At 38.2% G+C, this 26,052-nt stretch overlaps 1 protein-coding gene and 1 pseudogene across 4 annotated transcripts in view; one reads left to right on the forward strand and one right to left on the reverse strand.

Moving 5' to 3' along the window:
• The window catches only part of LOC145503083 (general transcription factor 3C polypeptide 1-like), a 280,887-nt gene that overhangs the window by 93,800 nt on the left and 161,035 nt on the right, over window positions 1-26,052 (forward strand). For all 3 annotated transcript variants that reach the window (XM_081482517.1, XM_081482518.1, XM_081482520.1), the window contains 2 exons: window positions 127-245; window positions 10,199-10,311. In XM_081482517.1, the coding sequence (XP_081338643.1) occupies window positions 127-245; window positions 10,199-10,311 (232 nt within the window). The remainder of the gene's footprint in view (window positions 1-126; window positions 246-10,198; window positions 10,312-26,052) is intronic.
• LOC145503102 (52 kDa repressor of the inhibitor of the protein kinase-like) overlaps window positions 1-26,052 on the reverse strand; it is a 489,168-nt pseudogene that overhangs the window by 54,452 nt on the left and 408,664 nt on the right. The window lies entirely within an intron of this gene.

Genomic DNA, 26,052 nt, shown 5'->3' on the forward strand with positions numbered 1-26,052 from the left:
TTAAACCAAAATATTAGTAATAACTGTATTGTAAATGTTTTTACATTGAGAATTTGCTTGTGCTCTCAGATTCTCTATTGTATATGTGAATGTTTATTACAACTGAACCTGTTTGCTTCCTTACAGCAATGTCGGAAAGCTTGCAAACTACCTTTTCCTGAAGTAAGAGTTCTTGTTAAGACCTTGAAAAAGAAGCATTTAATTCAGGAGGTTCATCAAGATGTAGCAAAACAAAGAGTTGCGTGGTGAGTTACTATATATAGCATTGTGCAAAAGTTATCGCATTGGACAAGTTTTATGTTGACAACAACAAGTTTATACACTTACCATCCAACATGGTGGTTCCGACTTTCTCTTATTTTGCAAGTGTTTTCGGGAATCCTTAAGGTAAACCCGAATGTCCAACTTGACGGAGCTTTCTCCGTGACAAAATTAATGCAAACAATAATCAACAAATATCGTGATATATCAGCGGTATTTGAATGATACTTTGCTTGAAACGATACTTGGTGCAAGATATCGTGAAGTTATTGTTGTAGCTGTTAAGTTATTTCGCTTAGTCCTGAGCAATTTATCGTTTGCACCAAGCGATTTATCATCTGTACCAAGTGATTTATCGCTTGCACCTAGCAATTTATCATTTGCGCCAAGCCATACATTGTTTTCACCTAACGAAATATTGATACAGCTTAGCAATATGTTGTTTTTGCCCAGTGAATTTTTGTTGCAGCTTAGCAATAAATCACTTTCGCTTAGCAACATTATTCTTCTGATAATTGAGATGTTGTTGCAAAGCAATATATTGCCAACCAAATATTGCACAGTCCAACAAATTTTACTTACAGCATAACAAGCTAAGTTATGGAATTGGCAATGCGTGCATTTTGTGTCTGGCATTTCGAGCTTAAGCAAGTGCTAGTGGCCTTAGCTAGATCAAACTAACTTGGACTTTAGACTTGATGTGGCAGAAATTGGAGTTAATAACCCTTTGAGCCCAGAAAACAGTATTTCAGAGATATTTTCGCTAGTTTGCAGAACTGTAGCAAAAGAACATGCAACAGAGGCACAAACATTCACAACGTGTTATTATTACCAATGTGGTCTTGTTGTAACTTGTTTTTAGTGTAGAGTGCACTATTAGGATGGTTTAGGGGGCTGCTGGGCACTAAGGTATTAAGGTAATAAGGTATTAACACAAGAAGGTGTTAACTTTAATGTTTGTTCAATTAATTAATTTCGATTAATCAGTTAGCCTTGCAGGAAGGGGGACTGGGTGGGGTAGGTACCCAAGTGCATCACGCAGAATGTGTTATACTTACATTGCTTATATGAAAACATGACCGAAGTATATATATCTTATTGCAAATCTCATGTTATCCTTGCAGTGCTATTATCTTAAAAACGAAACAATTTGCTCGAAGCGCATGTGCAGATTAGTTAGTGTCAGTGTTGACTATATGTTAGCCAAAAGATACATTTCATATGTGATCACACACAAACGTAAAGGGCTTTTCCTTGTGGCAGAACAAAACACATAAGACGCATGTGTTCTACCATTGGTACGGTCATAAGCTCCATTCTTGAATTCAGATCTGCGCATTTCTTGAGTGATACCACGCCTCTCATTTTCACCGGGGGTAGCAGCGATATTTCAGGTAACATCAGTTATCCCTTTTTTAGTGTAAAGAACACTACTGTGACTGCGTATCTTCTGGAATCACCCCTGGCTCAATTCAAGAAATTTTGTCTGCTGTTTTATAACTGTTGTGTGTTCGCCAGGGTTCAAATAAAGAATGGAAACATATTGCTTCTCCTTAGCAGCTTTTTTATTTCCTCCTCTGTGAAAGAGAGCAAAAAGTTCATATTCAGCCAAAACTTTCCTGCTTTAGTTACATGTAAAACTAGTAAATTTGTGACGAAGAAACTTCACAATTATTGCTGCAGACTGCGTGGCACTTAATGAAACCACCAGTTAATTTCATCAGTCTTTGAGGTGATTCGCTCACTGATGTAGGATATAATTTTGGCCAAGTAATGATCTCAACCTTCAATACCTTTTTTTATTGCAATAACATTACACTACATACAAAAATTACTTGCTCTACTTACAATGTTAACATAACTTACAATTTAACAACACTAACAAAACTTACAATTATACTAACATTATTTACAACTTGTTAATATCTTACATTACTTTCATGTAGGGCGTTAGCTACAATAGGAGGCTTTCACCCCGTTTTTTTTGACTTAGATTTATGTTTCTCAATTTAAATTTTGTTTGTAAAACTTGCTAAAAAGGCATCAAAATAAAACTCTTCTTTTCTTGAGGCAGTGTATAGATTGTCAGAGGTTTAAGCCAAGATGAGGTGCGAAGTTATCTGTCATGCCATATATTATTTCATTTTTATTGACAGTGATCGTATATCCGTTTTTGGTGTTCCACCAATTACTGTAGTAAAGAGAGACCAAAAAAGCTGAGCTTCAGAACACGTAACAAAAAGATGGGTTAACGTATGTCTTTCTCCACAGAGGTGACAGTTATCATGTTCCTTAATTGAATATCTGAAAAGTGTCAAATTTGTGGGTAGAATGTGATGAACTATTTTGTATTGGAAAATGGTGAGTCTAGAGTCTGGTAACATTAAACGGAAGGCTATAAATGAGTTGTATTGTATGTTCTTTTAGATTGGCTTCTTTCATCCTTCATTCAGCTGTAGGTGTAACAAATTTACTTGTAACAAAGAATTTAGGTGCTGATCTGCAAGAGAGTTTATCTAAAGATATCTTATCCTTCACAATTAAACTTCACAATTATTGCTACAGACTGCGTGGCACTTACTGAAACCGTCAGTTGATTTCATCAGTCTTTGAGGTGACTTGCTCACCGATGTAGGATATAATTTTGGCCAAGTAATGATCTCTACCTTCAGTACTTCTCGTTGAAATGCTCCTCTGTTGTATTAATTGATAGCATTGTGTATTAGTTTGACGTAAATAAGGACGCACTATTTGTGACTCAATGTGACTATTTGATTAATGTCACTATTCCATTATTCAAGCTAAGAGTAGAATGTAATGGAACCAGGTAAAAGGTAACACAACAAAATACACAAACAACAATATGGCATAATTGAGGGGGACACAGCCCTGTGGCAGATTTGACATGACTTCATGTTAGTTGCACAAACTAAAAGCCTCACAAAGGCGTCACAAGTGTCACTAGAATAATCCAAAAGCTATGGACAACTGGCTCCATTAAAAAACTGCTCTCGATTAGGATGGCCAACAAAGCTTTCAGCAGGAGTGAAGGCTTTCATTCAAAGCCAAATGCAAAAAAAAAAAAAAAAAAAAAAACCTGGCTAACTGGTTTAACTTGGCATTATGGTGAAGTCCTCCTCTCTGCGAAGATCATGAGCTCAACAGGGATTTAAATACAGTAATAGCCCACATATAAGAACCTGAATTTTTCAATTTAGCCTAAACAGGTTCTTATATAAAATGAATGGTACTTAAAGCAAATTCAGGTTACCAAGGTTCTTAAAATAGGTTCTTATATTTTCATATGAATTTCATCTGAATATACTATATATACATGTATTATAAATAAATTATCATCTCATAATACAGTATAAATAATTTGTTTGTACCATGGAGCAATGCCTATAGGCAGTTCAGTGCATGTACAGTATATGTCCTTAACAAAACATAAAAATGAAACTCATGTTGATACCAAATTCATTACAAGTTCAAGCAATGAGCTTGAAAGAAAAAAAAAAGTTATGTCAAGTTACTTTTAAATAGATGATGACCTTAATTCAGCAGTTTCTACCTAATACACTTTTACAGCAACCCCACTGATAAGAACCTAAATTAAAATTTAGCGTCAATAGGTTCTTATGTGGAGGGGGCTTAAAATGAAAATTTTAGCCTAACAGGTTCTTAAAACCCAGGTTCTTACATGTGGGCTATTACTGTATCACTCGCAGTAAAAATCCTTAATTGTAAGAGAAATGTAATTAAGTACAGCTGTAACAGAAAACATGACACTTGGAAACCAGTAGATGTAGTATAAGTGGGAGAAAACAAGAGAACATGTTTCACACAACCAAGATGGCGGCTCATTTATTGCACGTGGTCCCAGCATGCTTTGGGACACTAAACTGTTATGTAATAATCCTACAGTTGAAAGTTGAACAACACTAGTTTTAGCTCTTGGATGTAGTCCAACAAACCATACAGTTAAGGCTTGTTATTAGTATTGTTATCTTTGAAGTTTATAGTGTCCCAGTTATATAATAATAAATAATTAATGTTTTTAAATGTCATCAATCTGTATTCCTATTTATTGTGGAGCCATAAGAGATTTTCTTTGTCATAGCATGTGACAAATTACAAAATAACTTATTTGTGAATATTGTTTGTATTCGGGTAACTGTCCTCTCAAACGCTATTGTTTTTACTTAAAGAGATTGTAACATTTAAGTGTACAGTAATTTGTAAAGTTTGACAATGGATACCACACTTGTTTCTTAACAAAATAATTATAGCTTTACTACTGAAATAATTTATGCTTGTCAGCCTGTTCGCTTATAAACGATTCTCTTGGGGCTCACCTTGTCTTGCTCTGCTTTTATGACTTCAACTTATTTTGGCTTCTCAAACATTATTGTTTTTACTTTAACAGATCGCAACATTAACATGGGTAACTTAGAAAGTTTGACAATGGACACTGCCCTTGTTTCTCAACAAATGAAAGCCACCGGTTTTACTATATTCGAGTCGTTCATTGAAAGTGTAAGATATCTAACTCAGGTCTCAGTATTTAATTTCTTATTTTCCCTTTGTTAAATGAAAAAACCCACCACTCACCTCAACAAGTTTTATCTCACTCTACCATATATTGCTGGGATGACATTTTGCGAGAATGATGTAACATGGTGATGTATCTCTCGCACTATGAGATATTGCTATGGTGATATTTCACTAGAGTGATATTTTGTGATGAATCTGTCACGCACCCTATGAGATATTGCGCCGGTGATATTTCGCAAGAATGATATCTTGGTGAGATATCGAAGGGAAGCGCTGATATCTTGTCGAATTATCATTGTGCATGATGCGTCACTTATATGGAACAAAAATGATATTTGGTGATTATTGTTTGCATTACTTTTGCACAATACTGTATACATGTAGCATAATATTATAGTGAAATGAAATGTGGCAATACAAAGGAAATTCCTTAAAATTCCGGTTATAAAACTTTGCCAAAAATCTTGAACGTGCAAGCGATTCGTGCTCGAGAAGTGTTTTTCTTCTGCAAATTCTTTCAACTTTCCATATCATCTCAGATTTCTTCATAATTATATAACTTTTATTGCTTGAATTTTTTGTTTTCCTTTCAAAATGCAAATTACTCTTTAGTAGCTTGGAGAAAAAAAGGTGCTCACTTGATTCCAAACAATGACCTTCAAACTGACTTCTAATTACCCATTGACTGAAACCTTACCACTCTGCCATAATGAATTATTCATGAAGAAAAACAAATTTGTCACAGTTACATTGAGGCCGCTGACTGATTGATGATTACTGTGAGCTTAAATTATTCACACAGTCCCGAGCTAAAGTGTCTATAAAGTGAGCGGCTTTGGTTTCAAATGGTTGTTGTTTTCTGTGGGAAATCACTCAATACAGTATATGCTGACCTGTTTTGCCGGCCATGTTATCTATTCATGGATATTTTGTATGCTGGATGGATTTTTCTTTCTCACCCTCCACTGAAGTCAGGAGATCACTTGGTTTGTACTTGTGCTTGTAAAAGTCATCTGACAAAGTGCATGGTTTGCTGGCTCTCGTGCGAGTTATTTCTATCCTCTGATTCAAGGATTTTTTTAGTGTAATGAAGGAAGGAAGATGTTTGTAATAAGTCAAGTCCTAAAGACAGCCTGCAGCAAATGAATATCAGAATAGCCCTCAACTCAATAATAACATGTATAACATTTCAAGTATCACAAAGTTGGCTAAAAAGCCTTTTTGATTTTGATTTAGTTGGCAGAGGACTTACCTGAGCCCTTGCCCATCAGGCAAGTGAGAATAAAAATAACTTGCCTGCCAGGAATATCTACATTCGTGGACAAAAGTCCTTGGGACACTTATATAATCTAACCAAGAGATCATCAAGGTAAGAGAGTGAATCCCCCATATAGGCCTTATATCCAAGGTAATCCCTCTTAAGTAATTTTTAGACATTGCACCCAGTTCTTCCAGGGATATTACTCGCACGTTGCATGCATGTTTTTGTGGAGGATCTGTTTATGTCTTTTTGTTTCGTTTCAAAGCAATAGAAAACCTCCAATGCTGTGGGGATGTCTTCTTTGATATTTGGATTACAAGCAAGGGAGTTTTGGCTCTTGGTATGTCTTAATACATTTTGAAACTTAAATAGGAGTTTAATAAGAGACGGATGTTCCTGCACAAACAATAACAACTGAATGAACGGCAGAGAAATGTTTAGACAAACAAGTGCAAAGCAAACAAACTCCCAAACACAAGCTGTGCAACCAAACAGATGGTCGAAAGTGCAGGCAGATGCTTGCTGCCCAAGTAGAATCGAAAAAAGCAGTTTAAGCAGCAACGGCAACAATGCCATAGACAATGTCGATTTAAAAACGACTTAATAGTCAACCTACGAATCTTGCAAGGATTTAGATTCATTCAGTTTGTCTATACTGTCAGAAATATCCCAAAGATGATACATAAGACAGCATCAAAATTCAAAAAATAATAATAATTAGCCGTCATATAGTTCACGTTCTCTTGAATATGCAGAATGTGGCTATTTCATGATGTTGTTTTTTTGTGACCTTTTGTAAACAACTACAAAGAAATGAACAAAAAATTACAACGCACACCTACACAGCTATTGTACTCGTTGCCATTGCCATTACCATGAAGTTTGCTTTATTAAAGTCCCTAAAACCGAATAAACCGCCAAATAATGAACAGCAAAACGAGCACAAAACAAACGAAAGCCCAGCCGGACAAAAAGATGGCGGAGAGCACAGAAAACATCTCTGCTATGAAACAAAATCAAAACATGTACAATGATGTTCCTGTCATTTCGTCTCGGGAGTTTCGAGAAAGTCGCTTCGGCTGTCCATGCATCATGTGAGTAACATCCTCGCAAGAACTGGGTACCATGTCTAAAAATAACTTAGAGGGATTACCTTGGGTAGAAGGGCTATATAAAGGATTCACTCTCTTACCTTGATAATCTCTTGAATTTAATGAATTACCTGTGTTTTACTACTGACGTTTGAAAAAAGTGCTGCTTCCCTTTTAAAAACGCGTTACTGTTCTCCCTCTCCATCCAATACAATGTTGAAAATCAGAAGAAATTGCAGACAGTAGTTTTCAACATTGTATGGGGGGTGGGGGGGGGGGGCGAGGTTAGTCGGGTGAACTAGTATTCATGTATGGCGTGTGTACAAGAGCACCAAAAGTGCAAATTTGTCCGAAGACTTTTGTCCATTATTGTCTCAATTTCAGCTGAGAAATAAAATGTCACTTTTCAGTGGTTTTTCACATTCTAAATGTGTTTTTTCTCGACTCTGTGAAAAGATCGTGATACAATGAGTATTTTTGAGCTATTTCGTGGTTAATTAACGCTTTGTTTTTCCTTTTTAATTTTGCCCCAAGCAAGGTGTAAATTGGAATTTGTTTATCGCAGACTTGCGTGTGCACTATTTGAAAGGACAAACATGTTTAACACTGAAGGCGACAACAGGCATCATAGATCATGGTGCATATGACAGGAATGAATATGTGATACATGCAGTGAGCGGGCATTGCAAACTACAATTTTGTCCCAAGGGTACCAAACCAAATATCTGAAAGCTGTTTCCAGCCACTGGAAGTCATTTCCCTTTATTTGTGTACGAAATAATATTGTGTGACATTTTTTAATGTTATGCACAATGAGTTGGTCACTTTTTATTTGCATAACTCAACAGTTTTAGCAACAGTACTCACTTTAAAACCTTAAAATCTGCCTACTTATTTCCAAAAGCTCACATTTGAGACATGTGTAACTGAACTGTATTTGGGAATCAATCTTTCTACACATTTATTGCCAGGAAAATTTAATTTTGAGCTCTGCAAACATGGTACTCACTTTTCATTGTTAAGAATTGTTTTAAAGTCAACTCTTCCACACTGAATCAAGTGATTACTGTTGCATTCACTGCCATCATGCTGTGACGTGACTTTTGTGAAATAATTTCGTAAAAGTACCATAAATCTTGTGTCGAAAAATATTTCTGCTGGTTTTCTTAGTTGATACTTTGAGGAAATTGAATTAACACTGTCTTTCTTCGCCGCTGAGTACTATGCGATGACCAGTGAACGTTGATGTCACTACCCAAAGAGTATAGCACCTCAGTTCTTCGCACACACTGTTACGTGCTGTAATAACTGTTAAGGTGATCACTAAGATTGACTTAATACCAAATTTGTCGTATAAATACTTGAAGTATCTCTACACCTGTGCATTACAGTGTAAACAATTATTTGTTACATATCCAAATCAAGCAACGCCATTATCACTGCCATCACATACAAAAGTTTCTATATTATTTGAGATCAACACCTTTCCAGGTGGGTCCAAAACCATTGAAAAATACGGAAAAGCTGTGTTAAAGCTCATAGAAATGCCTTTCTAATCTCAGATGTTCACATTCTCAGGTCCTAAATGCACTTAGGGCTAAAAAACATCCTAATTGTGCATTTTTCCATGAGATGTGAAAATCAGACAATCGTGGACAAAAGTCCTTGGGACACTTGTGTAATTTAAGAGTTATATGTGTTTTATTAATGGAGTTTGAAAAAAGTGCGGCTTTCCTTTTAAAAATGTGTCACTGTCCCCCATCCCCACCCAATATAATGTTAAAAATCAGAAGAAATTGCAGGTAGTTGTTTTCAACATTGTATGGGGGGTGGGGGGCAAGGTTAGGCAGGTGAAGTGGTATTCACGTCTGGCGTGTGTGCAAAAGCAACAAAAGTGCAAATTTGTCCCAAGACTTTTGTCCGTGATTGTACCTGTCATGAACATCCAAATGGCACTTTTTTGAGTCTCGTTAAAACCAAGAAACAGAAAACATCTTTTGATACTACTGGATGTTAGTCTCAAGTTATTATTTTTTTATACAGCTTTGATACCACTTATAAGCCCCACTCCTTGTTTATAAGCCAAAGTGCTCAAAACCTTTTTACTAAGTGTTATAAGCCCAGAGTCTACAACCAGAATTTTACAGTTTTTGGAAAGTTAGAACTGGAAAAAATTTCTCATGAAAAATTGCTTTAAAAAATTTAATTCATTGTTTTTGCTTTGGGATTAGTTTTCTAGTAATTAGTTTTATGTAATTATTAGCTACGGGTTGTATTATTTCTAAGTAATCATTAATTCTAAGTAACAAGCAAATACATGTATCCTTTTGCTCTTCAGAAATATTTATTCTGTTCATTTTTCCATAATATTTTGTCATAGTATATGCAATACAGCTAGTTGTGAATCAAGTGAGAAACACTTGTGTGACCTGCATGACATTCAAGGCTTAAAGTGGTTCAAGACTTGCTGAAAACACAAGCAGATAAGCTGCACTCACAGTAAAGTCAGTCCCTAATTTTGGCAATGCAAATTTTTGAAAACCATTTTTTAAGGAAATCAAAACAAATCAAAAGTGGAGTCATGAGAATGATGCCTTACTTGTACTCTAGTTCATTCATGGATTGTAAACCTGCATAAGCTCACCAACATTGAAAACAGAGAATACTTCAAACTGAAACCCTTACATATAATTTTATCTCGCCTTGTAATAGAATGGATATGATGCTTACTGACTTAGATATATGATGAAAAGGGTTAATTTATGCAAATTTATGGCATGTTGTCCAGATGTTCTCACAGATACGCGGCATCCCTGATTTGTTATGACAATTTTGAGGGTAAAGGTGTGGCTTATCCGCTGATGCTTACGGTAGTTCTGATCTTCTTTAAGCTTCTTGTTTTAGTTGCTTGTATTTAACTCCACTAAATCAGCAGTTTTTCCATGCAGTATCTTTAATATATGCAATGAATATTCCCGACACACTTATGATTAAAATAAACTAACTTAAATATTCTATTTCATGTTGTCAGGTTTGTGGCCACTCCATTTGTAGAAAGTAATGTACAGGCAGTGAAAGTGAAACAAATGCAGGATGAACTGAAAGAAATGGAGACTAAAGCTGTAGATTTAAACACCTCAAAAGGTAGTCCAGTGGAGAGGGGAGCCCTTCACTTCACCATTTATTTAGAGTTCTTGAATGGTAACATGTTATTCTAAGGGCTAATTCAAATTTGAATTCTCAACTGTCGCATTCTGGATACATGGGTTATTTCATTTTTAAACTCATGAATGTCTACTAGTTTATAGTGGTTAATACAGATTACTTATTCATTCGATCATGGGCAGATTTCCGGCTTTTGTTTCAAGCCTGTCTGCAGGTTAACTGCAAATGGTTATGGTTCAAAATTCCTTGAAACTGCTTTACATCACTGGATGTTCCTCCTCCAGTGCTTTGAGTACTCCTCTTTTATTACTTTTGATGACCTCCCGTCACCATTGAAATCATATTGCTGTTTGAAGTATTGCGTTTAACAAGCTCAGCAATCACGCATGAGTGAGGGGTTATACAAACACTTCTAGCAGACAAATAGAACTGACATCAACATGCATGGCATAGTGAACTCGCACATTCTTGATGGAAAAGGCCCTACGCCTGAACTTGTTCATTAGCAATCATTTCTACATGATGAACTCTACGCTCTATGGCTCCACAGCTGTACGGCTCTGTGGCTCTAGGGTGCTATGGCTCTACGATCACACATAACTAGATAATGAACTCTACAGCTCTGTGGCTCTATGGTGCTACAGCTCTACGATCACACATAGTTAGATAATGAACTCTACGGCTCTATGACTCTACGGCTCCACCGCTCCATGGCTCCATGACTGTATGGTTCTATGGCTCTACGGCTCTATGGTTCTACAATCATGTATATCCCTAGATAATGAACTCTAGGGCTCTATGGTTCTACCATCAGACTTTTCTACACTACTAAAAGTTTGTAAATCATGAGCCTAACAGCTCGTGATTTACAAGCTTTTCTTGTGTTCCCCCAACATCCTGCATGGGTTATTACCCCTATACAGTATTGTGCAAAAGTAATGAGAGTGAAATGCGCGAATTTCCTTCTTTGTCTCCTTGAACTTTCTTCGAGAGTTCACCTGAAAATTCAAGCGTCTTTTCGCAATGTCTTGAGCGTTATTTCTTTAAAACAAAGGACGAAAATTCGCGGCATTTTCAAGACCAGAACGACAATTCCTTACCAGAGGGATAATTCCGCTTGCAGTATGTGAAACATCGCAGTGCAGTGCCCTGACCAGTATCGAGCCATCAATGTATCGTTCTCTTGTGAACAATTGTGGTCACGTTGATGCTCTACTCCTCTATAAAATTCGCTGTTGTTAATGTATTGATCCATCTTTCATGGCAAAGAACGTAGAGAATTTGAATCGTTTGATCGTTTTCAATGACACAAACTCGCTAACTTAAGCTTTGCCATGTCACTGTGCCAGCAAGGCAGGTACAAAAGTTGGACTGCTAGTCCAGGTAAACTTGGACGAAAGTAAAATAATATTCTTAATAAGGTCTTTTTGAAGGCCTACTTCACCTCAAAATTTATCCAAAGTGACATCAAATTCAGTGATCAATGGACAAGCAGACATGTTGTTTATCTAGTGCCAGGTCTCCACATGCCCAATCCCCTCAGCTGTTATCACGTTTGCCACATTCTTGTCTGCCTGCCATGATGGAAAGTATATTATTTGTGACAATCCCTCTTTATTTCACACTCGTAAATAAGAGATGGAGACATGTGACCGCGCTTGAGCATGTTGGAAGTGCAAAGAAATGGGATTAGGGAAGGAAAAGTGCAGAGACGTTCGGATGGCAAGTGCAAAAGGGAAAGACATGGCTGCCACAAGCCAAAGGATTCTTACGCGAACTGGGCCAAAATGAGATGCTCTTATTTCAGCTTATACAGTAAACACCCGCGTATAAGAACCTAGTGATTTAAGAACCTACAGGCTGAAATTGGGCATTTTAATACCCAAATATATAAGAACCTATTTAGGCTGGCAAAGAACAATAGGTTCTTATACAAAAAAACACTCTTATTTTGTAGCCAAAATACTGGATTTTAATTGATAGAAATTGTGAAATTTCTGAGAAACACCATGAAAATTATTTGTTTAATTGAAAATCTTTTAAATACAGAGTATAGAATACTGTATAAAATTATACTGCTGTTTTTATTTATATATTTATATTGCTGTTAACAATTTACATTATTATCAAATACAACTGTAAATATGGTAGCCTATGATACTGAATTTATTATTGTTTAAAAAATAAGGCTTGGCATTTTTGCGGTTTAAAATACAAATGTTCAACCATTATGACATACTAGTACTACAGTAGCTCTCTGAATGGTATCACTATGACAACTCCTACAAATAAGAACCTACTAAGAACCTAATCAGCCTGAGTTCGGAAAAACTACCCCAAAATATAAGAACCCATTCAGCCTGAACCCAAAAATTCTAGGTTCTTATACGCGGGTGTTTACTGTACCTTACTCCCACTGTAAGAGACTGGCCTGAATAGTTTGATGATAGCTTCAAACCTTCGATGGTAATATTGCAAGGTCACGCAGAGCCTGGGTTCATTGTGGCTGCACCGCGAGTACTTTCGTGAGTAGCATTTCTTGTTCAATGAAAACAGGTTGGCAAACAGACCATTTGAGCTTGCGAGCTTTAAGATTGTAACAACCAGCTTTCTCTGGACAAGCAAGGTAAGTTTGTGAGAAAAGGCTTTGAGATATTACTATCACTCACTATGATATTAACGTTTTTATCGTGCATGTTCTTGTTTTGCTCTGGCTTAATTCATCTTACTACTGGGAATTGATGGGAAACTTAAGGAAGAGAGCGAATTTTTGCTAGAAAGTTGGAAGGAAAATTCAAGGAGAGTGAATTTCCACTCGAAAAATCGGCCAAATTATCAGCAGACACAAATTACTGCTTGAAAATTCGCGTTGACTAAAAGAATGGGCAGCAGGAAAATTCGTTGAATTTTCTTCGCGCTTTTGAGGTGAACAAAACTTCGCCATTTTTTGTCGAAAAGCCCCAAAATTCGCGAATTTCGTCCAATTACGCTCTTATTACTTTTGCACAATGCTGTAAACCCATAGAAATATTCGGTGTGTAGCTAGGCATGTCCGAGATTTTTGGTAAAAAGAATAAAAAGTTGACACTGGTTAAAAATATATACTGGACGTTTTGGCTACTACTGGTGCCTTCTTCAGCAAAGATAAAAATGCAAATGTCTATCCTGCCCTAGGCCAAAGGGTTCTCTGAGAGAGTTGCAAACATTCTCCGAGGTTTCAACATCAAGGTCGCCCATAAGCCTATTCGCACCATCTCGAGCATACCTAAAAAGCCAAAAGACAAGATCAAGAAAGAGGTTTCCAGAGGAATCGTGTACAAGATCAAATGTAAAGACTGTGATTGTGTTTACGTTGGTCAGACATCATGCGTGATAAAAACATGAGTAAGAGAACAAGCAAAGGCCATAGCCACATTGGATAAAAACTCTTTGTTGGCCAAACACCATATGCTTCACACTCACCAAATAGATTTGCAGTGTTGAAATTGTTGACACACACATGGATAAGGGGGGTTCTGGATCAAGGGTGGGTCGCTGCTCATTTCACGTCTTGCTTCGCTTGCCGCGATTAGAAGCAACCCACCTTGAGTCCAGAACCCCCCTTATCCGTGTGTGTTAACTGCCTGTGATTGTTGATCTAGATTTATTTTTTAATTGAAGAAGCCCCTGCGCGCCACATCCGCCAGGTACAGAGAAACCGAGAAGCTTCCGGGCCCACGGACGCTGTCTGTTTTTGCACCTACTTTTGAACATTGTTGGAATTTTTGTATATGGATGCAGCATTGGAACGGGTAAAACGCATCAAAACCAGATGTGATTTACTGCAGAAGCTTATTGAAAACCGCCCAATCGACGTCAAGCTTTTTCAAGACATGGCTGTTGATATAAAACAAATTGAAAAGACATTGTCTGAATTGAAAGGGTTACTCAGTTTTTTCAAAGCAATCAAGATGAGGAACGTCTGGAGGTGTGAATGCAGGGGTGAGACGATTTACAAGCATAAAAAAAAAATGGCTAACTTGCATACGCTAAAAAAAAAGTTAATTGAAGGGTTGCAAGTCTGTTGTATTGTGATGGTGGATATTATCAACCCGTCAGCTAAAAACATGAACAATCTTTCAGTTGAGGAAGTGGCAGATAAATACATAAACATACTTTTAGAAAAGGAAGTGGGAGCTAAAAACATGAACCATCTTTCAGAAGAGGCAGTGGATCAGTTAAAAAATCTTTTTGATTATATGAATGAATTTAAAGAAAAATTCTTTGATATTCTTAAAGAAAATTTTTCGGCAACGCCCAAAGAACAAACACCTGAAATTGAGAAAAAGTTGACAAACCTTTTGATCAATTCATTTTTTAAAGAAGAAGCGTCAGATCTTACTGATCTGGAATTTAACGTGACTTTAGACAATACTTTGTGTGATTTCTTTCAGCAGTATCTTCCAAAAATATTCGATAAATTTTGTAAGCTTTGTTTGAGCACGAGACCTGAAGAATTGCACTTTGTTTTTCAAGAATTATTCAAAGGTTTGTATTCATGTTGAATAAAGATGGCGCTTGCAAACAACGTACCCACGGAAGAGGATTTTCAAGAACTCGAAAAAAATCGACCCGACATTAAAATAAATCAACAAGTCGAACTTGAACCTGAACCGCAGTAAGAAAAAGAGAAAAATTATTGTTGCGACGCATATGGCAAGAGATTTACTCAATTGAACTCGCTTAAAAGGCACAGAAAATATAGGTGTAAAAATTTGGAAACAGAAAGGATTCCAAAAGGAAGCCGTCCATGATGTTCTAAAATGTTGCATAAAATGACGGTTTACAGGCATAAGAAAATGGCTGTCCGAAAAAAGTTAATTGAAGGTTTGCATGTTCCTTGTATAGCGATGGCAGATATTATCAACCATTCAGCTGAAAACATGAATAATCTTTCAGAAGAGGAATCTAAAAGCGACAAAACGCAGGTCGAGGTGGGCAAAGAAATGTAGGACGAGATTAGTTTTGAAGAACTCCAATTATTGAGAACAGCTGCGAAAAAGTATATGGTTTTTGACCAGCTTTTTAGAATTTTGTCCGATTAAGGGAAAGAGAGTTTTGAAGAAAGTCTAAAATATTCTGAAGATGACAGATTATCAAGAAGTTTTGCCGCCTTTATGACAACGTATTTGGAAGGGATGGAAGATAAAGGAAAACCAGTATTTTTTGCCTTCTTTGGGGGAGGAACTTTGTTTGGGAAGTTATTGAAATATATTGAGCATAGTTCACATTAAGATAAATAAAAAAGTAATTAAAGATGTTCAAGTCTTTGGTAAAATGGGGCGTGGCAGGAATGGTTTTTTCAATGCAGGCCACATGAAAAACAAAAGATTGAAAAAGGCAAGGAAAGAAGAGCCTTACTGGGGCTTGGTAAAAACACATAAAGAGAAAAGCTGCAAACAGGAGGTATATCTGCTGGAAACATCGTTGGTTGAATTAATGCAAAGTTTAGACCCACAAGAAGCGGTCAAGGCACTTTTGAAATAATCAGCCAATATTCTCTTGTCAAAAAAATATAAAGATGCCTCGAGAAATCAGCTTTCTTTTGATCTAGTGGTGTTATTGTCACGTGTGACGTTGTGTGAGAGACCAACAAAGGTGGCTAAACCCTCATTGGGGGTGCTCGGTGGCTGTTGTTGCCTAGCCCCAGCTAGGACTTCTCCCACTGCTGACAAGGCGGCTGTCATTCCCATTTAACCTCTCCTAACAAAGCGCCTGCATGTGCCGTATTAGGAATCACAGGTGGCCACCCTGACATCCAAAAGTACTGCCATTTGCTTTGCTAATGACTGGTTATGCAAATCACATATTTATATGGCTTGGTCAGGCTTTCTGCATACTTGTGGTACTCTTTCTCTGTCATTCGCTGCACATGCACAGACGTAATTGTTGCCGGGTCTTAATTAGCTGCTTCAAACAAGGCATCGACAACTTGTCATGTAATATCGCGCACATTTTTTAGCCACTCTGGCATGAAATATTTGTTCACAAGAAACGCAATCAAGTGTAAACAGACGATCATGTTTTTATAATATGCAAATGGCATCGTGTGTTTTCAAATGTCAGTTCAAAGCAGTGGGGTTGGTTATTTTTTAGGAATTCAGCTTCAACTTTGTCGCAGATCTCTTTCTCTAGGTTGTCAGCATTTACAATCTCTCCGCTCAACGGTTGGCGAAACAGCTTGGCTCAGACTTGTTCTTTTAGAACGTTGTACTGCTGAAACTCGGAAAGAATGATGTCAAACTCGTGGGCAGACACGGCGTTGTTATTCAAAGCTTTGGATAACAATCTGTTGACTGTGTCGCGTTTGGCGATGGTGAGCGTGGTTGCGAATTGTTGATCGCTTATGTTTTAAATGAAATGTTTTTTTATTGAAATGAAAGTTACTGAGAATGTGTGTTCTGAACAACAAGTATCCAATGAACAAGATGCTCCCATCAGAATTGTCTTACCGTTCAAAGACCAGAAATTGGCGAATGCGGTAAGACACCAACTCGGTGATCTCAGTTGAAAGATTGATGCCGTTGTCCAGCCTGTTTACACAAGTCAGAAGATCAAAGGACAATTCAAACCAAAGGAACATAAACCTCCAATTGTGAATCAACAAAACATTGTTTATCATTATAAGTGTGGTCTGTGTGATGCAGACTATGTTGGCTTCACGAGTCGACACCTACATCAATGTGTGGAGGAACTTAAGTGATCAACAATCGGCAACCATGTAAAGGATGAGTGCGGGAAGGATCCAGAGACCATTGGAAGCAATTTCAGGATTTTGAAAAAATGTCAGAGTAAACTCGACTGTTTGATTTTTGAAATGCTTTTTATTCGTGAACTTCAACCAAAATTGAACAAACAGAGTGACTCGATCCGCGCAAAGCTATTTAATTATTTTAATTATATTATTTTTAAATTGTTTCTATTGCCTTGACGTTTTATTACTCATGCTGCAATTTTCTTGTATTGTTTCTATGTAAGTATTTTAGAGTTTTAGTCAGTGTCTCATTACATTCTTACAATCGATTGTATATATTTAACTTTTACTTTTCAACTTGAAAATGACTGTCGAACGGTCGAAACGTTGTTGCTTTTTAACGTTAACTTTTTTAGTGAAAAAGTTTTTAGTTTTGTCAATAATATCACAGTGTATGAAGTATGTCGTTTTATATTTTATTTTTTCTATTGTTGTTGTAGAAGCTTAAGTTGGTGATATAACCTTAGGATCAACATCAAACAAGGAAAACAAGCGGTCGTCAACTAAAAAATTGGATGACCCCTCTTTTTTGATTACAAGCTGCCCTGAAGGCTGATTTGTTTCTGTTTTTAGTTCATTGAATAGACCTGATAGCTTTTGCGCTAAAACGTTTAAATTGCAATGACCTGGAGGGACATTTTTAATAATTCTATTTTTTATATTGACTATTGGACAACTGACCCCACTCTTTCAAGATTGTGCCAGCTATTGTACAAACTGCAAGAGAGGAGTCTGATGAAATGTACCTTCGGGAGTGTCTCCTCAAAGTACACAGTTTCTCGGTTGTTTTGTGCGACAATCGTAAGCACAACCATTATATTGTACAAATATAACATATTCAAAGTGGATAGCACTGCGTTCAAGGACTTCCAAAAATGGGCTCAAAGGCCTCACATGAAAGCCAAAGAAGCCATGGCCCAGACAAACGTGTGGGCCACGTTCACAAAACAGTTCCCGAATGCTGATAAAGCCCAATTTGTGGCACAAATCAACATCGATGAACAACGCAACATTACCGCAGAAATGTTTTTCAAAGCAGGAAAAGGCTCCCTTCAAAGTGTGTTTGGTTCAGACAGGCGTTACTGGAGCCAAAAGATGAAATCTGCTCTTGGTTTGGCAAGCACGGCAGGCTTCACTTATCAATTGTCGCCGATGAAAACCAAAGAAGCACTGCCCATCCTTGCTGTAAATTTTGAAGAAACACCCGCAAGCCTGGGGAAAATCTTCAACAAACCCATAAAAATCTATGTGATGCCAGACACCTTCTTCGTGACAAAATTCAGGGAAATCTTTCAACCAACCATGGTAACGCACAGCACGGCAGCCGAAGCCAAGTGGTGGCTGGGCAGTCCTCATATGCAATATTGGGCACAGCAGCTCAACTTCGCCGTGTTTTATGCAACACAAGGCTGCGGAATTTCATGAGAAATCTTTGACAGTGGCATGACACTGTCGCCGCAAATAAGAGCGTTTTATAAATTCCACGTGTATTTCACGGTAAGACGTATTTTGTACCAGCTTGGTGGTATTCAGAGCGTTAACGCTTTGCCAGGCGACCCAACCTTCAACACATCAAACAACCACTATGTTGTGGCTTCATACAAAAAGATCTGCGTTGAGTTCGGCATAGATCCATCGAGCGATTTTCGTTTCACACATGGGGCAAGCCACGGGCTGGGATACATATACTTTTATGTGTCAGGCCTTGGAATGAAAACAAAAACCATGTACCCTGGCTACTATAAATTCAGTGATGAAGGCGGGAAAGGCATCAATGGTAACCTGATTTATTACATCGAGTCAGAGGGCGTGCTGCAGTACGACTGGTTTGCCCTGAACATAGGCACTGGTTTGACACAGGTGGGTCTATCGCGCATAAACCAGTCGATCGAAGCGTATGTGTACTGCATCATGGGCTCGCAGGTCAATTTGCACAGCAGTATTCTTGGCCAAGGCAGCCGGGCGAAAAAAGTCCTGAGAGAGTTTCTGGCGATGGTGGAAGAAGCAATCACACAGACCAACCTCGCCGTGAGCGTGCAAAATTACCAAAATTTGTTAGACCAAGCCAAGGTAAGGCTCAACCTTGCGGTCTGCCCGGGCACATGGCTGTTGCCTGCTAGAATGATCATCAACATCGAAAGCATAGTGGGGTACAGCGACAAGCTAAAACAGGCTTTTGCAGGGATGAAGCTGGGCATAAGCAATGGCGTTGATCTAGGCACAAAAAAAGCCGCACTCAAACTCATGGCTGGCGGCCCATAAAAATCAACCCGCCCAACAGCCACCCATCTAACCCGATCCACAAAGTAGCCATGGCCGCCCAAACAGGCAAGCTGCTGCCAAAAAAAGAGGAGCAAGCACAAGAGGAGCCCACAGCTGGCCCGCAACCAACAGCAGGCACAAGCCAACACGAAATCAATAAAACAGCTGTGATAATAGGGGGCGTAGGGCTCGTGGCATTGATCTTAATCACCTTGCATTAGGCCCATTTGTTGATATATTTTTCGAAAATAAAGGTAATGGCCGCCAAAATCAGAAGCCAGGTGTGCTCGGCAAGATAGCCAACCACCTGCCTGGCCATTTTGAAAAGAAAGCTCGCGACCTGGCCGATCAGCCCGGGGAGCATGGACCCCAGCTTCGCGCTTATTTCTTTAAGACTGACCCCCAAAGCTTTGCCAGTGGCTTTCAAAGCATTGGTAACCACACCCACAACAGCCCCGATCATGATGCCAGCTGCCAAGAGGACAGAAGTATCCGTCACGCCATATTTTTTGAAAATTTCTTTGATTCTTTCACGTTCTTGGATTTGAGTTTGCAAACATGCGAGCTCTTCATTTCTTTCTGCCACTCGGGCCTCTGTGGATTCTCTTTCGTAGGGCGAGGTGTTTTCATCTTTGATGACCGTCGGGTCTTCTCCATTTTGGCGTTGTAGCACGCTTTCTTGCTCTTTCAGCTCTTCTAATGCTTTGGTTTTGTTAAGGTTTTCTTCCAGCACATATGTTTTATTTCTCTCTTCCAAAATACTTGCTTCAAGGTGAGCTTGTTTTTCATCTTCATTGGCCAGATTTTTTACTTATTTTTCACATTCTTTTCTTTCTTTTATCGCGTCTTGTAAATCTTTTTGTAAATTTTTTGTTAGTTGTTTTTTCCTTTTAATTTCTTCTTGATATTCTGGCCCTTGGTCTTTGAGTTGTTCAATCTTCGCGTTCTCTTTATTTAACAGCTCATTTAGAGTCATTACCAATTTATTTTGTTCATTCAAACTTTGTTTTGCTTCTAACTCTCGCTTTTGAGATTCATCTAGTTCTTTTTGCCATTTTTGAATATCAGCACTGTTTTTACAGATGATAGTTTCAGCACTATTTCCCAGAACTTTTTTGATGCATGTTTTGTTTAAGAAGTCTTGCCGCAAACCGCTGCCATCATCTAAAGCTATTTTGGTGTCTCCGCCCTTCGGACCCACAACCATGATCTCATTCAGATTTTTCGTGTAGAATCTGATCATTGTCTTATTAACTTTGGCGTTGCGGTAATGTTTTTCGATCAAATCTTTGACTCTTGATTTCTTTTTGCTTATCTTCTTCGCTTAAAGTGACATTCTGAAGCTCAATTTTGGTCATATTTAGCAGCCCCGTATTTGGGTTTCTCAAAGCATTCAGCCTTCTTTCAATTTCTTTATCTCTTAAAGCTTTCAACCTTTCTTCCATACCGAAAGATGTTTCTGCATAAGAAGTGTCTGTCAGCCCGGTTTTTCTGTGCTGCATTGTTTGCATTGGAACTTCTTCTTCACCATTAGGGCCTGGCGTAGAGGCGGAGAATGGGATAAAAGGAGTTGTCTCATCGCCGCCCCCGCATCATCATCATCGTCCTCCCATGGGCCGTCATAAGGGTCATCAGCAGGATTTTCATAACCGCCTTCTGCCATTGCAATATATATTCCACGTATGTTATTTTAAAATTAGAAAATAATCTTGGATCAATATACCATGGACGACAAAAATCCAGGTGAAATCCCTGACGTGCTGCTCCCGACTTACATGGCGAAATCTTTGAGGGCCATGAAGGTGCCGTGATCTTTCAAACGCATCACCTTCAATAACTCCGAAGCCAGCCCCGGCGAGACCCTGCACGTTTCGGTGCCCAAGATGAACGAAAACGAGGTGCTGGTGCCCAGCTCGCTGGCTCTGCGCTTTGATATCGAGCTGGATGGCGGGCACGCCAACAACTTCCTCGTTCAGAACCTTACGTGTGCGCTGGTTGACCAGCAGGTCATAAAGTTTGCGGGGGAAACACTTGAAGAAACAGTGGGGTACAACATCTACAAAACGTTCGAAGACTTGTTCCTACTAGTCAAAAAACATGACAACATAGTGCAGGAGGGAATCCAGAGTGAAGACTTGTGTAAGGTACACTCAAACGCAGGGGACAAGAAAACGTTGGGTGTTGAGGCCGAAAAAAAGCTGAACAAGATATTTGGAAGCAAGTACTACATCAGGCTCGACCACCAGATCTTGACTGATCACGGCATTTTCTTCCCCCAGGGCCTGAACAATGACCTCACTTTCAAAGTGACACTCACCTCTGCTTCACAGGTGGTCAGAGGCTCGGACCCCTCTAAGCTGAAATACAAGCTGACCAGCATCTAGCTCGAGTACGAAATGATACGCAGCAAGTTTCTTGGAGTGGAGGTACTCAGAGTGTATCAGAGCGGCAAAGAGTGCGCTTACGACCACGTGAAGCATGACAAAATCTTGCCCTTTAAAAAAGGCACGGATTTGCAGCTGAAAATAAAGGTCAACCCTCAGAAACGACCTGCACTCCGTTAAAGACGAAACAATGCATGGCAGTGGCACGCGGCTTGTGAAGCCCAATGAAGGCGTCCTGCTGGAAATAGAGAGGAAGACCACCAGCACAGGCGAAGTGAATGGCCGTATCTTCTTGATCTCTGACTCCCAGTTTAACATCATGGGAACACAGCTCGAATCTGTACAACATTGATTGGACAAAACTCTGAAAAATAAAATGGACCCTGGCAACATCCCTTTCAACGCGCTCATCGTGGGCCCTACCAACTCAGGCAAAATGCAGTTCCTCGTAAACCAGCTCTGTGGCCCTTTTCACAGCAAATTTGATTACATCACGCTCATCCGCCCGACATTCACCCATAACAAGACGCTTTTCCACTTCGGCTGCTCATGATACTCAACACAGCACTGATCACAACAAAACATGTCGATTTTAGTCTTGCTGAGCAAACTACTGAGTGTTTACAAGCAGTTGTTGAGCAAACTGCTGAATAATTAGTAAGCATTGCCCAGCAATTCCTTAATTATATATTTTTTGTCTACTAAAATAATGGCAGATTCAGAAACAACTCAAGTCGAGCCTGAGACACAGGGGCAAGTTACTTCAAAAACACCAACCACGTGGCCTGCAAAAAACCTGTATCGGGTGGCTTCACGCAAAGCTGTTGCTGCCAAAACGAAACAGGCGCACAAAGAACCAAAAAAGGCCGCTGAAGTTGCCATGGCTGCAGGTCTCATTCCTCCTTTAAGTGAAAGCAAAAGCATTGTTGCTTCGACTGATGAGGTGCCCAAGGAAGACACGAAAAACATTGATGAGGTGCCCAAGGAAGACACGAAAAAAGTTGACGAGGCGCCAAAGGAAGACATGAAAAAATTTATCAACACAACTCAGTGGATTGGAATAATCAGCATCGTGGTTTCCGTCATTGGAATTTACTACAAACGCGAAGAGATAAAAAAGGTTTTCAATTGAGAGCCCGTTACGCCTCAACCAGCTGCCGAGATGCAAGCCCCTGTTGATACACAGCTGCCTCAATCGGTCCAAAGAAGACAGCTCCTGTATATGGATTGATATTTGAAAATAAAAAAGACGCACATTTTAAGAAGTCAGACAACAAGCTTGTTACAACGATCATGGATGTGGCCGTTCTTATTTTTTCCTCAAAGCCCTCTCAACTGTTGCGTTATTATATTTTTCAATGATGATATCTTATTATACCGTTGATGCCATAAATTTTATTTGGTTGGATGTTGTGGATTCCGACTACGAGGACTCCGATTTTGAGGATCTCGGTACTGATCATTTTCCATTACTGGACAAATGCCCTACGCCTTCTCTGTACAAACCCTCACCGCCATACGATAATTGAAAAAACATTTTTACAACATATACAATGGTGAGCATTGGGTTAATGACTGGAGGTGCAATTATTAACGCCGCTGCTTGACGTGACCATAATTGCTTTATACTAAGACATGCCTCTTCTTCAATTAAAAAATAAATCTAGATCAACAATTGCAGGCAGTTAATACACATGGATAAGGGGGGTTCTGGACTCAAGGCGGGTTGCTTCTAATTGCGGTGAGCGAAGCGAGACGCAAAATGAGAAGCAACCTACCCTTGATCCAGAACCCCCCTTATCCATGTGTGTTTGACAGGTCATCAGCGTAGTGACAAAGACTAATCCTTGAAGCTTGGCATTCCCTGCGGGATAGGAATGTTATAAACAAACATGTGGCACTACCAAACATTTACAATAACATTAAGAATTTTTAGAGTCATTAAGAATACCCTAAAGACTTGTTACACTCCTTCGAGGCGTGATTTGTTTTTGTCACATATTGTATACATATACCAAGCAGGACGCCATTAGACATTTGCATTTTTATCTCTACTGAAGAAGTCAACAGTAGTAGCCGAAACGTCTAGTATATAGTTTTAGCCAGTGTCAACTTTTTATTCTTTTTACCAAAAATCTTAAACCCATAGAAAGTGTGGTCTATTGCTTAAATATATTATTACAATGGAACCATGCCTTATGGCCACCACATTAATGCGGCCACCTCTTTATTATGGCCACTTTATTCTGGTCCGAACAAATGCTCAGTCAGTCAGTTTCTTATTTAAAGAACCCCTGGTCACCATGTTAATACAGCCAAATTTTTGTGACCAGATTAACGGGGTTCCACTGTATAAGGAATTCTGATTAATTAGTTTTAAGGTGGCTTGATACAGTTTTTTCTGGACCATACCTAGCATTTTCAATTAGTGTTTTACCAATCTTCCCTTACTCTGATCGATGTGGAAATTACACCAGTTTTTGGAAAAAAATTGAAGTTGGGTTGAACGTGTTTGTTAAGGTAATCAATATTTCCATGGAAACAATAAACCAAAAATATCAAAATCTGTAAAACATGAATTTTGTACAAACCAGATCTGTTATAGAAAACCTAATGCCTATTTCTGAAATTACGATGTATGGCAAGGAAATATGCAAGAATAAAAAAATTCTGTATGTTTGATTTCAAATAAACCATGAAAACATTTGAAACATGCTTTTTGTTTAATGAAATTAAATGGACTTAAAGAAGAATGCTATTTTAATGAAATTGCTCCAAAAGACACTAATTGTCTTGAAGTTTTGTTTTGAAGCCATGAAAGTTTTGTTGGTTTGTATTTTAATAAATAATAATAATAAATAAATATTTATATAGCGCCTATCCATGCCTACTCTAGGTGCTGTACAATTCGCCAAAATGAGCTGTACTAATCTTAAAAATTAAAAATGTGCATTTAAGAAAGTAATAAAAAGAAAAAATCGCTAAGAATAATAAGTTTTCTTAAAAAGATGAGTTTTGAGTTTTTTTTTCAGTTAATTTTTTTGAGTTAATTTTCTTGATCTTGAGAAGGAGACTTTTTCTCAACATCACTTCCACAATAAATTTAGAACAATTTTCGATTTTAAGCGCTTTTTTTGAAAAGCTTAAAACAGCTTGATAGATTTTTTCAAAAATGTTAACTATGTATGCCTGGCAATGGTAACAATTTTATTCCAGAGTTTCATTATACACTGGAACTTGTTTAAATTTATCCATGAAGTAGGCACTTGAACCCATGAAAAAGTTGTGTTACAAAATCCCGATACAAAAAAGTTATGCTAAAATATTCAGATCTATGTGTATAACATTCTCCTGTGATCAATACATTTTGCTACACTACCTGAATGCAAATTTGCGGGATGTTTTTTGAAATACAGATCAAAGAGACTTTTTGCCCTTCTTTCCATGCAAGCAAAAGGACTGTTTACAAAGAATTCCAAAGCACCACCTCAAGTGGCAAAGAACAGGAAGGTATTGGGTGAAATAGCAATTTTTTCAGGAGAAAAAGGGCTAAAAAATGCACACAAGCAATATTGTCAATACATTAAGTCAATCACATATAAAAGATATTATTTAAAATATGCATCAATGAAATGTATAGATCACGAAGAAATGTTCCACACATAGATTTGAATAATTTAGCATAATTTTTTTAAGATAGGGATTTTGTAACCCAGCTTTTTCGTGGGTTCGAGCACCTTCTTCACGGACAAATTTAAGAGCGTGTCCATGTAAGAACCAACCACTCAATTTTGGCGGAAAATGGATTGCCTTCATTTATTCTACACAAGTCAAACAACATATGTAATGAACGAAAATGGCCTTTATTTCGCCAGATTCCCTTTCTTTATTTTTTGATGAATTTTTTTTATAGGCAAGTCGAAAACCGCACAAAGCCGGAAATTGACACCCCAAATTTTGGTGTTTACGTGTTGCTAGCTAAAAACTCGCACATTTAACAAAATGACCTAATTTTTTTCAGAATTACTAGATAATTCTTTTTTCTTTCCACAGAACAATAAACTACTCGTTTATCTTAAACACAAGTAAAGCTATGATTTTTTTCCAGAGCCCCTTTTTTTCTCCAAACAAACAGATTGTTTTTCAAAAGTGGGACCTCTACATGAATGATGACTGTTATCAGTGTAATGTACTAAGGCTAAGCTACAAATATCTGTATTAAAAGTTGTGGGCACTCGAAGTTTTGGAGCGCAAAAAATTCAAGCAAGTAGCCAAAAATTC

The sequence above is a fragment of the Orbicella franksi genome, chromosome 11, assembly GCF_964199315.1.
Source record: "Orbicella franksi chromosome 11, jaOrbFran1.1, whole genome shotgun sequence".
NCBI classification, from domain to species: domain Eukaryota; kingdom Metazoa; phylum Cnidaria; class Anthozoa; order Scleractinia; family Merulinidae; genus Orbicella; species Orbicella franksi.